We start from the raw sequence: 14694 nt of genomic DNA, 5'->3' as shown, positions 1-14694 counted from the left end.
ACCCCCCCCGAGCCGCGGTGCCTTCCGAGCCCCAGAGCCGCCCGCGGGGTTCCGAGGGCGGCCCTCTGCAGACCCCGGCGCTGACCCCCGCCCCACGGCCCCGCGCCCCCGCCCTTATTTGGTCCCTCGCAGGCCGGGTTCTACCCCTGGTTTTCTCACGCGATGCGAAACCGGTTGTCACGGGTCACAAAAACATCCGCGGACGCTCAGCGTGGGTTTATCCCGTAGATCCGCGTGTATAGTGTTGGGGAGCGCTAGGGCAGAGCCGAACCACCAACATTCAGGCTGACATCGCCTGGCGAGGGGACGAGGAGAGGCGACCGCGGGCCGAGGGCCGGCAGCTCCCCAGGTCACGGCACGGAGCGCTGCTCCCGGCCGCGGATGCCCGCACCGAGCCCCTTTGTTTCCGGCGGCCGCCTTCGGGCCGGGCCGGGTGAGCCGAGTCGCGGGGAGCCAACGTGCTGCGGGGGGAGCCAGGGCCGGGGAGAACTGGGCCAACAGAGAACGCTCTGGCTTCGTCAGCTAGAGAGAGCCGGGTAATGACGCCGAGCGAAAGATGCCTATCGCCGCAACTGCCCCCCAAAGTTTGTTTTTCTTGAAATTTCCGCAGAGAGGCAGGCGGCTCTTCTGAAGTGTAAATGTTTGTAGGTGGGGGGGGAGGAGGGGGTGGGCTAGGGATGGGGGGATCCTCGGAGCTTCTGAGAGAGTAACAGAAAGAAGGGGATGGAAAGAGATGGGGAAAGGAAACACAAGAACAAAAAAAAAAAAAAAGAGGGAAAGGGAAGAAAAAGAAAGAGAAGAGAAGAGAAGAGAAGAGAACAAGAAAATAGAAAAGAAGAAAAGAAGTAGAAAAGAAGAAAAGAAGAAAAGAAGTAGAAAAGAAGAAAAGAAGAAAAGGAAAGGAAATAAGGAAAGACGTACCTGCTTTCTCTCCCCACCCCTCAGCACGCACCACATCACCTGGGCCCCCTTCTCTCCCTCACCTCCCAGCACTGTTGCTTTGGCAGTCCTGCATCCCACCGGCCCCGGCTGTGAGCGTCAAGGCCCAGATCCGTTCCTATGTCCCCAGCGCTGCCCACTTGTTTTCCTGTCACACTTTGCGTGGGCCTTTTTGCCTTTTTCCCTTTCCTTTTTCCCTTCCCTTCCCTTCCCTTCCCTTCCCTTCCCTTTCCTTTTTTTTTCCTTTTCCCTGCTATTTTTCTTGCCTGCTGTCTCTCTCTCTCCCACCCCCTGCTTCTCACACACCCGCCCAGATGCGCTGGGCCCATTCTCCCTGCCCTGCCGCAGGCCTCATGGCTCCAACTGCTCTCCGTCGAGACTCTTTTCAGCTTTCCTCCTCAATGAGATAGGGACGCAGAGATAGAAGTGTAAAGCCACGGCAAAACATATTGTCGGGAATAAATCTCAGCTCCGCCGGCCTCCCACAGCACCAGGCCGTGCCCCGAGCGAGCGATCAACAGTTGGGAGCACCCGAGCTGCTCGGCGAGGGACGGAGCAGCACTGCGGGTGCGGGTGGCTGCGCGGGGGGCGGGCGGCGTTGCACGCCGGGGCCAGAGGCCCCAGGACCGGGATCGAGGTGTTCACGGAGCCGCAGACCGCGTCCTCGCACCCGGAGCCGCCGGCGAGCCCTTCCCTCCCCTCTGGCCCCGGGCCGAGGCGGACGGGACGAAGCGGGAGCGGGAGCCGGAGGGGGAGAAGCGTCCGACCCCTCTCGCGGGAGAGGGTCTTGGGGCGGCTTCGGGCCGCGGCCGGGCGTGGCGGAGCCGCGGGCACGGACGCACGGCTCCTTCCCATCCGCACACCGCCGGCAGCCGCCGGCGCGGGACGGGGCCCGCCGCCCCCCGGCAGGTGCGGTCCCGGGGCCGCCCCGAACTTTCCCCGCGCCGCCGAGCGACCGCCGGGCGCCATCTGCAGGTGGCGGCGGGGAGCGGCGGGCGCTGCCCCGCACCTGCGCCCGGCCCCACCGCGGCCCGGCCCTGCCCTCCGCCCTCCGAGCCGGGCGGCCCGCAGCGGGCCGGGGCAGCGGCAGCGGAGGGGCGGCGTGGCCGGGGCGGCCGCGGGGCGCGCCGCGTGGGGCGGCCCCTCCGGTGCGGAGCTCCCGGCGGCCGCTTCCGAGCCCCGCGTCCGTACCCGCGCTCGGAGCGCCGGCGGGGCCGGGAAGCGCCGCTCGCGGCGCGGCCCCGGAGCTCAGATGCGTCCTGCGGGCCGCAGGCAACCGCTCTGAGGCTCAGCCGCTCCCGGCGCGGCGCTTCGCGGCGGCGCGGAGGGGGCGAGGAGAGAGCTGCCTCACTTTGCATCGAGCCCCCGCGGCGCCCAAAAGGGGCTGCTGGGTTTTGGTGGCTGTGGTTTGTTGTTTTTTCCAAATCATCCTTTTTGCACACAAGGGAAAGAGAGACGGGAGTGGAGAGACAGAAAGATAAAACATCAGCTGAAGTGCCAAAATGATTTATGAGACGGTGGAAAATATTTCATGAAGATCTCTCCGAGATTCTTTACTTAAAGCAGGCAGACAACAAAGGGACCGTTCCGTGGCAGATAGCGGAGGGGTGGGGAAGGAGGAAAAGAGACGGAGAAGTGTATTTCGACGGGTGATCGGCCCGCAGTCTGCCGAACAAAATTCAGCTCCCAGCAGTTTCTGCCTCGTCTTCCCACCTCTGGTCCTCAGCCTCACAGGCGCTCCTTCCCCTCTCTCTGTTCCTTGCTAGGGCGCAGCTACGTCTATTTTAGCCGCCTATCAGCTTCTGAAATGATTTTTAAATCCCACTTTAGCTCAACATTAAGAAAAAAAAAAAAAAAAAAAAGAAAGAAACCAAATGAAAAATAAAAAAGATGTGGAAAGTGGGAAGTTGAGTTCCTTTGTTTTTCTCAAACGTGCAAGTGGAAACTTTGCCATAATTGAAATGATCTATTGGTACAAAGAGATAGAAGGTCTTGCCTCCCTTCCTTCACTATTTTTCTTCTTTCTTTAATTTATTTCAATTTTCTTTCTGTTATCCTTTCTTTCTCTTTCTTTCTTTCTTTCTTTCTTTCTTTCTTTCTTTCTTTCTTTCTTTCTTTCTTTCTTTCTTTCTTTCTTTCTTTCTTTCTTTCTTTCTTTCTTTCTTTCTTTCTTTCCTCTCTCTCTCTCTCTCTTCCTTCCTTCCTTCCTTCCTTCCTTCCTTCCTTCCTTCCTTCCTCTCTTTCCTTCTTCTCTTTCCTTTTTCTCTTTCTCTCTTCCTCTCCGTCTTTCTCCTTTCCTATTCCTCTCCTTCTCTCTTTCTCCTTTCCTCTCCCCTTCTTTATTCACTTCTTTCTGCCTTTCTCTTCCTCTCCGCTACCCTTTCCCTCCGTTCCCGCTGGCCCCGATGCGTACGGACACCCCCTCCCCGCTCCAGCCCGAGCGAAGTCTCCAGCAGCAGCGAGGAGATGGAAGCACCGAGCGGGGCCGTGCGAGCAGCGGCAGCCCCGGCACGGATCGCGGCGAGCCCGGCGCAGGCCGAGCTCTGTGAGGCGCTGGGGCCGGGCCGGGCCGGGCCGCCCTCCCTGCGCCCTCCGGGGCCCCGCGGCGACCGGGCCGCCCCCGCACCGCGTCCCGGCGGCGGCTGCGGCCCCCCCGCGCCGAGCGGCGGCCCGGCCCTCCTCGCCGCGCTCGGCTCGGCGCGCTGGCGAATCAGAGAGTGTCGGAATCTATTGCCTTTGTCTGACAAGTCATCCATCTCCGGGGAGGCGGGCGGGGGGCTGAGGGCGCTGCGGCTTTTAGAGAGACACACACCGGGAGAGGAGGCTCCAGTCTCCGGCCCCAGCTCCTCGCAAGCACTTCCCACTCGGGCGCAAGTCCGCCGGGCGCCGGAGCTTCCGCCCGGCCGAGAGGAGGGGCGCGCCCGGCCGCCGCTCGCCGCTTTCCCGGGGATTGCTACTCCAGCGCCAACTTACGAACTGCCCCGGAGCCGAGCAGCAGCTGCAGGAGCGCCGCGGCCGCGCCGCCCGCCCCCCTCCCCGCCGCCGGGCCCCGGGCCCCAGCCATGCCCGCCGCCTGCCCCCCGGCGCCGCCAGCCCCGAGCCCCCGCCGCCCCCGCTGAGCGCCCGCCCGGGAAGCGCCGGCCCCGCGCCCCGGCCCGGCCGGCGCCGCTCCTGCGCTCCTCTCCCTCTGTCTGCTTTTCGCTTTGGTTTTATTTTTGTTTGCTTTCGATTGCTTTGCTTTGGTTTGTTATTTTGGGGTTTTGGGTTTTTTTTCGTTTTTTTTTTTTGTTTGTTTGTTTGCTTATTTTTTTCTCCCCTAAGTCTTGAAGTTGAGTTTTAGAGGCGACACGGCGGCTTCAGCCGATTTCTTCCCTTTCCTTTGCCTCCCCATGGATATGCACTGCAAGGCAGACCCCTTCTCAGCAATGCACCGTGAGTACTGGAGCCCGGCTCCTTCCGCTGCGCTGCCTCCCGTCCCTCCGTCCCTCCCCACCGGCCCCTGCCCTGCCCAGGTCCCCCTGCCCGCTCCCGGGGAGCACCGTCCGCCCCGCCCCGCGCTCCCGGGACCCGGCGCCCCGAGCAGCCCCGCGCCGCTCCCGGCCGCCCTCGGAGGATGCGGCGTTATCCCTCGCTCCTTTTGTTTTTGTCCCTTTCCATCGCCGTGCCCGGAGCAGGGGCTGCCCGCGACCTTTCGTGGATGCGAAATCAGATTTTTTTTTTTTTTCTTTTTTCCTCGGGATTTGGAGGGGTTTGGCTTCGATTTCGGCTGTCAGTGGCAGATAGGCAAATAGATGTCAGTTCCACGCTCATAACAGCTCGATCGTGGCGGCTCCGGGCCCCGGCTCGTGGGGTTCGTTTAAAGGCTGAGCCGCGGGAAAACGGGGCGAGGTGATGCTGGGAACCGGGCGGCCTCGGGGCTGCACAGAGCCCCGCTCCTACCCGCTCACATACCGGTCTGCGATGGGCGATTAGAACGCACTGCTAGCGCCCGGGGAAGGGATCCGAGGTGTGTTATCACTTTAGAGAGGCGTTCTTTCTCTAAACGGAGGCGAAGGGAAGCGAAGTGACCCTCTGCCAGGGCGCGTAGAGAGGGATGTTTGGGGGTTTTCATTTCGCCGCACGGAGAGAAAATAATTCCGAGCTTTAAATTAAGGAACAAATACGAATACGAAGCCGAGATTGAGAGCATCCCGAGCCAGGAGATGAATAATTGAGAGCGATTTGTAACTTCTGACACCGAAACTTTTGAGGACACGCCCTGCCCGCTGCACAAAAACAAACCGAAAAGACACAAATTAGAAATGCTCCGAGTTTACCAAATCCCATTTTGCCGTGAGAAGGCGCAGAGACACGGCCACGGCCCGCTCCCAAAACGCTTGGCAGGACAGCTGTAGGCAGCCGCCCTCCCGCTTCCCAATTAATTATTTCCAGCGCACATCGCCTCGAATGCGGCGTTCAATTCCGAGGAGCGCACCGAGCGGCCCGCGGCTGCACGCTGCTTCAGCCCGCACGGCGCTGCTTCGCTCCGCGGCGGCCGCAGGAATTCCGCCTTCGGTGCGGTGCGCTCGGAGCGGGCGGGCAGCCGGCAGCGGCAGCCGCGGCACAGCCGTTCGTTGCTGGAAACTCAGCGGCATTCGGCAACGATTTGGGCTTGCGATTAAATTCATAATAACGATAATAACGACAATAAATCTACGTTCGATTCGCTCCCTACGCCGTGTTTCCAGACATACGGGCGTAGGGAGCGGTAAGCGGCCGAGCCCCCCGGGCCGAGGCACTGAGCAGCGCGGCCCGGCCCGGCCCGAGCCACGGCAGCGCGGCCGCGCTCTGTGCGCGATGTCCGCCCCGCGGGGAGCGCCCGGGGCCGCCCCGCATCCCGCCCCGCATCCCGCCCCGAGCCCCGCACAGCGCGCTGCGAGCGAACGCCGCTCCTGCGAGACGCGGCCGCGGTGCAAGAATTTGAATTATTAATTTTTAATCTTTTTTTTTTTTTTTGCATCCGTTGCCCTTTAATACTTTGTAATGTGAGTACTAAAAGGCCCTTTGAATTATTTATCGCGGAGTTGCCGAAGAAATTGCTGTCCTGTAACTTTAGAGGCAACATGTGCGGAGGGGCTCAGAACAAACGAAGGAACGCGGCACACGGCCGCGGGTATCGGCGGGGGCACCAAACGCCCCCCCGTCCGGCACCCCGCATCTAATTTGCGAAGGGCCACGCGAGAACGCAGCGAACGGCTGAGCCGTGGGGCAGGGGCGGCGGGGGAGGGGGGGTGGGCGAGGTGCTCCTGAAGGGGGGGAGACGGAAAAAACTCTATTTGTGCGAGAGGGCTCGGATCGATCGCAGGGCAATGAGAGTTTCCACTAAGTTCAGAGCCAATAAGTCAGTGTCAGAAGCGGGGGAGGAAAAAAAAAAAAAAAAAAAAAAAAACCTCAGCGAAAATACAAACAGATCATTTTTCAGCAAAGTGCGGAACGAACAAAGATCTCGTGGCCGGGGATGTGCACAAGGTTAGGGCCGGGCGGGAGGACGCCGCGGCACAGCTCTATCAGCGGGGTGCGGGTGCAGCCGGGCGGCTGCCGCAGGTGCACGCTCGGAAAGCCGCCCGTTATTGCTCGGTGCGGGGGAAGACGAGCCGGGAAATCGGCGATATGATCCCGGGTGAGGGAGAGCGGGGTTTTGTTCAGGAAGGGAGAAACAGGGAACCACGGGGCGTTTTGAATTTTCCCCGAATCAATCGCCACTGATGTATGGAGATTCGTGCGGCGAAAAGAAAAAAAAAAATCCATATATGAAAACAGAAAGAAAGGGAAAAAAAAAAAAAGAAGCAAGAGCAAAACAACAACAAAACAACAACAACAAAAAAGGATTCGTGAGAGTCTGACAGATTTTGTCGTTGGTTTTTTTTTTTCCTGGATGATTTTTCTTTTAAAGATCGAAAGCCGAGGGCTGACGGGTCCGTATGCGGACGAGCCCCGGCCGCGGGACACATGGCCATCCCCGCTCTCGCCCTCCCTCTCCATCCGTCCCTTCCTCCTTCTCTTTTTCTGTCTCAATCCCTTCAACGCGCATCCGAAAATAACCGGAGACAGCGCGCTGTGCGGGGACACGCTGCGGGCTGGGGGAGGGCGGGGTCGCCGGTAACTGTAATTGACAATGAGATAGAAAATCGTGGAAAGCAAATTAAATGGGAGAGGGAAAGCGCCGGAGTAGAAAGTGGGGGGACTGCAGCAGGGGCTGCCCGGGGCCGCCGAGCGGCTCCGGAGTTTGGGAGCGGAGCCGTTCCCGGCTCCCGGGGCCGGCACTCACCCCGTCCTCTCCCGGTGACAACGGCCCCGGGGAACCGCTCGGCGTCCCGGGCTGGGGAGGGGGCACGGCGTGCGGGGCTGTGCGGGCGGCTCGGGAAATGCCCCGAGCGATGTGCCGCCCCACGACCCGCGTCCAGCTCTGCTCCTTTCTTCCTCTTTCTTTCTCTCTTTCTTTTCTCTGTTTCTTTCTCTTTCTTTCTCTCTTTCTTTCTTTCTTCTCTTTCTCCGTGTTTCTGCCTTTCTGTCTCTCTGTCTTTTTGTCTCTGCCTTTCCATCTTTCTCAATGTTTTTATTTCCTTCTTTCTCTGTCCTCCCTTCTTCTCTTCCTTCCTCCCTTCATTTCTTCCCATCTCCTCTCCTTCTCCCTTTTTTCCCCTCTTCCCACCCCGTGTCCCCCAGGCCCTCACCCTCACGCACCCGCAGCGAGCGGAGATTTTTGCAGCGCGCGTGGCAAAGAGCCCCCGACTAACGGTGTCTTTCTGGGGTGCGTGGGTTGTTGTGTTTTTTTTATTTCTCTTTCCCCAGCAGGGCACGGGGGTGTGAACCAGCTCGGGGGGGTGTTTGTGAACGGCAGGCCCCTACCTGACGTGGTGAGACAAAGGATAGTGGAGCTGGCTCACCAGGGGGTGCGACCCTGTGACATTTCCAGGCAGCTGCGGGTCAGCCACGGCTGTGTCAGCAAGATCCTGGGCAGGTAAGGACCGCGCCGGCTCCCGCTCCCGCCCCCGCGCCGCGGCTGCCCGCCGCCTCCCGCCGCTTCCCGCAGCCCCGGCACGCCGAGCCCCGCCGCAGAGGGAGGACGCGCCGGGCCGGGGGCTGCGGGAAGGAACGGCTGCGGAGGGGGCGGCGGGAGGGAGAAGGGACGGGGGAAGGGGGGGGAGGGGGGGAAGAAAAAAAGAAAAAAAGGAAAAAAAAAAAAAGACGATAGAAGAGCGACAAAGAAAAAAAACCCAAAACAACAAACAAACCCATCAACAAAAAACACAACTCATACCGATCCGTAGGCGCCCTTAGCAAATGCACGGGTAAATAAATAAACATCAGGGCAAGGAAATAAATCTCCGCCACCAAATGCGGTGCGCGGAATCCCGGGGCCGAACCGCGGGGCCACGAGCGCGGAATGCGGCGAGAGGCGCTGCTGGGGTGCGCTGCGGGGCCGTGCGGGGCTGCAGGCGGGGGGTCGGGGGGGTAACGGACCGCGCTGCCGCACGGCTCTGCCCGCGGCCCGGCCCGGCCCGGCCCCGCGCTCGGGCGGGGGTCTCCGGTTTGTCTGCCGGTGCCCGGGCCTGAAAGGCGTGTGTGAGAGCACGGCGGGGAAGGCAGCAAATCAGCCAGCGCTGCTCGCGCCTCAAAAACACACTCATTAAAAAAAAAAAAAAAAAAAAAAAAAGGAAAGAAAAGAAAAAAAGGAAAAAAAAAAAAGAAAGAAAAGAAAAAAGGAAAATAGAGGGCAGGGGCGAGCCCTGGCGACGAGCGGCGGCCCCGCATCCCGGGGCCCTGCGGAGCCGCATCCCGGGGCACAGAGCCCGGTGGGCGCGGGGCGCTGCGGGGCGCTGACCTCCGCGCTCTGCGTGCAGGTACTACGAGACGGGGAGCATCAAGCCCGGCGTGATCGGCGGCTCCAAGCCCAAAGTAGCGACCCCCAAAGTAGTGGATAAAATCGCCGAGTACAAGAGACAAAACCCCACCATGTTCGCTTGGGAGATTCGGGACAGGCTACTGGCCGAGGGCATCTGCGACAACGACACGGTCCCCAGCGTCTCCTCCATAAACAGGTAAGGGCGAGTCCGCGGCCCGCTCGTCTCTCCCCGGCCCCACGGCCCCGCGCAGCGCCGCCCTCCCCGTCCTTCGCCCGGCAGCATCCCGGGCGCCCCGGGACTCGCCGCGCTCCGAGCCGGGCCCGTTCGGCCAGGGCTGCGGGAGGCCCTCCCGGGCGAGAGGCCCCGGCGGCAGCGAGGCTCGGAACGGAGCTGCCAGCCCCGGGCGCCCAGAGCTCCCCAGCCCCGCTCCCGGCCGGGCGCAGCACCGCACGGCCCCGGGGCGGCCCGCGGCAGCGCGCGTGTCCCGCCCGCTCCCTGCTGCAGAGTGCGGCTGTCGTCGGTGGGGGCTCGGGGTGAGAAAAGTAACGGTGTGACGGACAGAAAATGATAGATACGGGGGGAAACGGCCCGCAGTACTTAGGGTCACGTATTAATCCACTGCAAGGTGCTCGGATGTTTGCCCGCTGCGCGTACAAACGCTGCACGCTTTGGGAACGCTGTCGCGGGCACAGCAGTCACCCCCGATGTTGTGCAGGGCATCTGCACGGACCTCGAGTGTGCCTGCAGAAGCACGGGGGCATGGGAGCGCTGGCAAAGGACACGTACATGGGCACCAAAACCCACCGGGTCTAAGGATGTGAAATTCTGCACGCAATCCCAAATATACGGAGCTCCCATTGCAATAAAAGCACACAGGGTGTACGTAAATATGCACGCGGACTTTCCTCGTGCCTACACAGATAAAACTGCACACGTCAGTATATTTGTCCTCTTGATATACAGCGAGTTTAGCCAGATTTTTTTTTTTAAATCTGGTGTATTTATAGCAAGGGAAGAAAAAAATAAATAGCGGGGAAAACACAGCGGTATTTTTTGTCTTGCGCTTTACGTGGCAGATTTATCAAAATATGTCTAATAACTCAGGCTGTGCATTTCTAAATCTGGCATCCTATATAAATGGGTTTTAATATTTTGCAAATGATATGGAATTATCCCAAATCATCTTGAAAACAGCAGGTAGAATTAGCTGCTGGAATGTACCTTGGCTAAGGAAGATTCCCTCAGACACACTGTCTCTGTAATATACTGCTAGGCTACCCTAGGAAATTATCCCTGTGTGTGCCATCTGTATTAAAATGGTTATTAAGTTATGAACAGGGTAACATAATACTGATCGGCTAATTATACACCCTCCTAAAAAACCTCCAGGTCTCTGCTCCTCTCTCAGTCAGGTACTGAAATAATAACAGTTTGACATTCAGACACCTCGCATGGGCGGTGTGGAAGGACGCGCGCTGTCCCTGGGAGGGACTGAGGTACAGAGGAGCTTAGGGACAGCCGGGGCTGGGGGCAGCGGGCTTGGCGTGCCCCTCTGCTGGCTTAGGTGTGCTGCTACCCGGGGACCTCGTGCCCCAAACCTCCTGCACTCAGTGCCGCGCGGGGCTGCAGAGTCCCAGCGAGGAGGCTGAGGGCCAGGTGCCGCTTTCGGCTGTGCAGCCAGTTTAGGGCAGGGCTCGAGCGCATGCCTCAGTTTCCCCAGCCTGGGGATGCAGATTGGAGGAGGGACAGATATTGGCTGGATAGCGTTTGTAAAACGCTTTGAAAAGGATGAGGGCTTTGTAACTGCCAAGTGTTGCTCTACTGGAGAGGCTCAGCTGCAACCTACCATATTTGATTTGTACTCTGATGGCATCTGAGTGTGGAGCCACCAAGGCACAAGAGCAGGTCAGAGAACTTGTGGGTCCACGCAAGACAAGGATGGCACCGTGAGCTGGGAAACACCGCAGTAGGATAGGAGATAGCAGCATGGGAGGGCCCAGTGCTGTGGCCATGGGCAGCGCAAACTCCGCCACTGCGGTGGCTTCTATGGCGCCGTGCACTACACGTGAGCAGAGCGTTGGTTTGCATGGCAAACACACACTTTTTCTATCCTCTATGATCAAAGTAAACGTAGAGAACAGGTTAAATGCTCCATAATGGCACATTGTGCTCCCCTTACCCACTGTATGGTCACGAAATGGAGCTCCTCTAACACTCCAACCCCTGAGCTGCCATGGATAGTTGGCAGTTTTTAAACCAACTTGCTAGCAATGTGTTTTTGTGTTTTCTCAAAATACGGAGTTAACAAAACAAAAACATCACTGGCGCAATGTCCAGAGCTGTTAGAGTTGTCTGTGAGCCGCCTGGCATCCGAGACCACCAGCGAGGTCTGTACAGGAAAAGTTATCTCCGTCCCTAGAAAGGCTGCAAATACTGCACTTGAGAATGGGGATCTCCTTGTACGTGGACAGCAGCACCTTAGGTTATTAGAAGCCTTTCCAAAAATGTTTTGATTACATTTTATTTTCTGTCATCCTCGGTACTAGTCTAGCATTAACAAAGTCTTTCAGGAGAAAGACTACAAAACAGTGCTATTTCAATTCCACTTTTATGGTCTCCCCCAAATATTTTTTAAATTTACTTCCCATTAATTATGTTTTGTGGTACATGAAGTGTACGTGCCCGCATTGCGCCGATCCGGCGGCATTGCACTGGCACTATCAGGACACATTTGGGCCGCCTGTAGCTCAGTACTGAGCTTTGCCTGAAACGTGTTCACTCCAAAGGAATGCAGGTAAAGGCTGGGCACAAACTAGAGCAAAAGCTATGTTTTAATGACCTCCTCAAGATTCAGGAACAGACCATTCCTCTGCTGCGCAGTAGTCTTGTTATAATTATGGCAAAATAGAGAGTAAAAAAAAAATTCTGTACAGTAGTCAATGCACAAACCACACCAGAGCTGGCAGGATGGAGACGGAGCAGTCATCTCTACATCGGGAGCTTCTCTGCTCCCGTTTAACGCACTGGGTACTCTGCATGATAATCTTATTTTGTATGCAGGCACACACATACATACATGTATCTGTGTAAACTAGCATACAAACAGTGCATGTAACTGAGAAGCTGCCAAGTGACAGAAGCTCTTAATTCTTTGGTCAGCAATTAATGTTCATGTCAAACCCCTCAAGCACGCTACTTCCCACAGGAACTTTTCCATCTATCATATGACTATAACCATGTTATCTTCAGTCACCCTGGTTAGAATATTTCAGCCTGCCTCACACACAACCTACTGTAAGTGGTGCCTCCTACCTTGGCTGCAGACATGGATGGGAATTTTGTAGCATGCACAGTTAACCTAAGAACACAGTTTCATGGAAAAATAGTCACCCTTGAAAAACGTTTTCAATTAGACGACGTATCTTAGTGGGAACGGGACTGAGCATATCATGGTTGCGCAGAAAGCAGTGCAATGGACGCTGTGGTTTAAGCCTTATTTTCTGCTTCTCTTAGAGACAAAAGAAGAGCAGAACAAACCACACGTAACTTGTCCCTCTATTTCTGCTCGTCTGAGGCTGGGCTTAGTGCTGAGGACTCTCTGTTGGTTTTCTTTTGAAGAATACCAAAGCCAGAGCGTTACAGAGTTCAGCCAGCATCCTGGGTGTGCTTTGGATCTAGGTTCCTGGGAGCAGATCTAGCTAATGCTCCATGGCAGAGAGCTTAGTGGATATATTATCCTGGTCGAGCTGTTAGATTTTTTTTCAATTTTCTCTTAAGTACTGGGTGTGCGTTGATTTCCAGTGCTACGTGCTGTTTGGGAAGATGCGTTCCGTTGCATTATCTAACAACCGGCTAATGATTCCTAGTTAAAGCTTCCAATAGTGATTGCGTTTTAAAAATACGTATGGAGAGACAGACGCATCGATTCAGGTTATAACAAGCAGTGAAATGCACTTGTGTGGTGAAATGCTGAATGTGTGGCCGACCGCTGTGGCCACTGGCAGGCCCGCAGTTAGGAGCAAAGAAACAAATTCTGTGAGTCAGGTTTCTCTCACCGGTTCTGCCATTAACTTTCTGGCTGATCTCAGTCAGGTCACACAGACTCCTTAGGAGGACGTGTTACCATCTACGAAATGAAAATGATGGGGTTTAGCTACCTTTGTAAAACACGGTGCGATCTTTTCTTAAAAAATCTCATGCAGCTCAACATGTAAGAGGAAAAAGTTCAAAACCAGAGCAAAGTCCTCTTACATCAGCCGAGGCTTTCGCCCACGCGAGGGCAGGAGAATTGGGCAGGCTCTCGGCAAGGTAAATGCAGTGTCTCAAGACAAGCATCGGGTCTGGAACAAGGCAGCGCGTTAGGGCACGGTATGTGTCATATGCAGAAGAAAGGAGCGCTATGTAAACAGAGCATTCCAAGTCACTCTCATCAGCCTAGATTAGAATTCCCCGAAGGACATTACAGCCAAAATCCCTGGGAATCTCTCCCCACCTTTGCCAACAAACTCATCTGGTATTCTTTAGGACAGGTCATGGTGCCAGGGAGAAATCTGAAGCGCGCACAGTACCTCTAATGGCAGCTTGTTCAGACTGACCCCAACCAGTGACAGCAGCATGGTCTGCAGTGAAAGCTGGGAAAACGGCACAGTTCATGACCAGCAAGCGCGTGTGTCACACAGACCTATGGCCACTGCCAGCACTTAGCAGCCGCATGTCAGTTTGCTCAACGGGGAGGCTAAGGATCAGCCCGGCCACATAGGCTGGGTTAGCCTCTGACTGACATCAGCTTGGTGCAAAGCGAGGGTGAAGAGGGCTTGTCTGGCAGCACCAACACAATTCAGCAGCTCTTGTAGGCTGTCCTTCCTTGGTTCACACAGAGAACCTCGGGATCCCAGCAAACTCAATTTCCTGAGGCAGGGCATGCACTCGAGGTAGAAGGTTTCTACCAGCACTTACATTCAGCTGAGCAATGAAGGCAATTGGGTCACACAAGGCTTCATTACAAGGAATGCAGTCCTTTAAATTCAGGCTCTTTTCCATCAGACACAACCTGGTATTATCTTCTTTTCATCATTGCAAATAAAGGACAGGCTCATAAAGCAGAGGTTACAGACAATGTTACTGCAGCTGAAGGAGTAAATGAATGCCCGCAGCATTTCTCTTTGTCTTATTCCTCATATCTGGCCACTGGAAGGTTGTATGGTGGTAACTACAATAAGCTGGTTGCATTTTTTTCTAATATTCATATTACACAGATAGCTCAGCAGAGGCAGGTTGTGAGAAGTGACTGTAATGGGAAGTTTTCAGCTCCCTGTTCTGTGAACCTCGGAGTGCAGAACCACACCAGTCCCTTTGTCATCAAACATCCCAGCCCTTCCTTTTTGTAGAGATGTACAGAAAGGTTGGTTTTTGTTGGAGTTAAACATTTCCAAGCTTTTGCATCCAGTGAATGATTGCTGCTTTCTGTCATAGAGGTAGCTGCACTTCAGCGCTGGGTGAACGAGTCTTATAGAGCTAAACCTCATTTACCAGAATCACTATTATGTGAAAAAACTCATTTGGCTTTGGGAGAAAAGAGGAGAAAATGTAAGTGGCCTGGCCAAGCAATGACGGAATAGTGAGAACAATATAGTCATCTGAAGGGCACAGTCCATCCAACAGGAAACAAATTATTCATGTTTAAACAAAGCAGCATAGCCAGGAATGAAGGGAGGGAAATAAGAAAGGAAACATTCAAGTGGTAGCAGAAGGCACCTCCTGATACGGAGGTTCATTAAGTTGTGGAATTGCATCCCATAGGAATTCCTAATTTCTTGGAATGTATGTAACTGCATGGCATTAATAACACAAGCAAACATACAATAAGAAA

At 56.1% G+C, this 14694-nt stretch overlaps 1 protein-coding gene and 1 long non-coding RNA gene across 36 annotated transcripts in view; one reads left to right on the top strand and one right to left on the bottom strand.

Annotated features, from left to right (window-relative positions):
- Nucleotides 1–14694, bottom strand: part of LOC101749795 — a 326633-nt gene that overhangs the window by 138971 nt on the left and 172968 nt on the right. The gene's annotated exons all lie outside the window — the stretch shown is intronic.
- Nucleotides 1–14694, top strand: part of PAX2 (paired box 2) — a 92706-nt gene that overhangs the window by 7019 nt on the left and 70993 nt on the right. For 16 of the 31 annotated variants that reach the window (XM_040702262.2, XM_040702257.2, XM_040702266.2 and 13 more), the window contains exons 1-2: nt 5262–7939; nt 8823–9020. In XM_040702262.2, coding sequence (XP_040558196.1) covers nt 7125–7939; nt 8823–9020 — 1013 coding nt within the window. In that variant the 5' untranslated portion in view covers nt 5262–7124. Of the gene's footprint in view, nt 1–3715; nt 4372–5261; nt 7940–8822; nt 9021–14694 lie in introns of those variants that run through there. The other 15 variants (XM_040702268.2, XM_040702269.2, XM_015288366.4 and 12 more) reach the window with 5 other exon arrangements.

Source organism: Gallus gallus, chromosome 6, assembly GCF_016699485.2.
Source record: "Gallus gallus isolate bGalGal1 chromosome 6, bGalGal1.mat.broiler.GRCg7b, whole genome shotgun sequence".
Lineage (NCBI taxonomy): Eukaryota > Metazoa > Chordata > Aves > Galliformes > Phasianidae > Gallus > Gallus gallus.
Note: the sequence above shows the minus strand (reverse complement) of the source record. Positions and strands in the feature narration are given on the sequence as shown.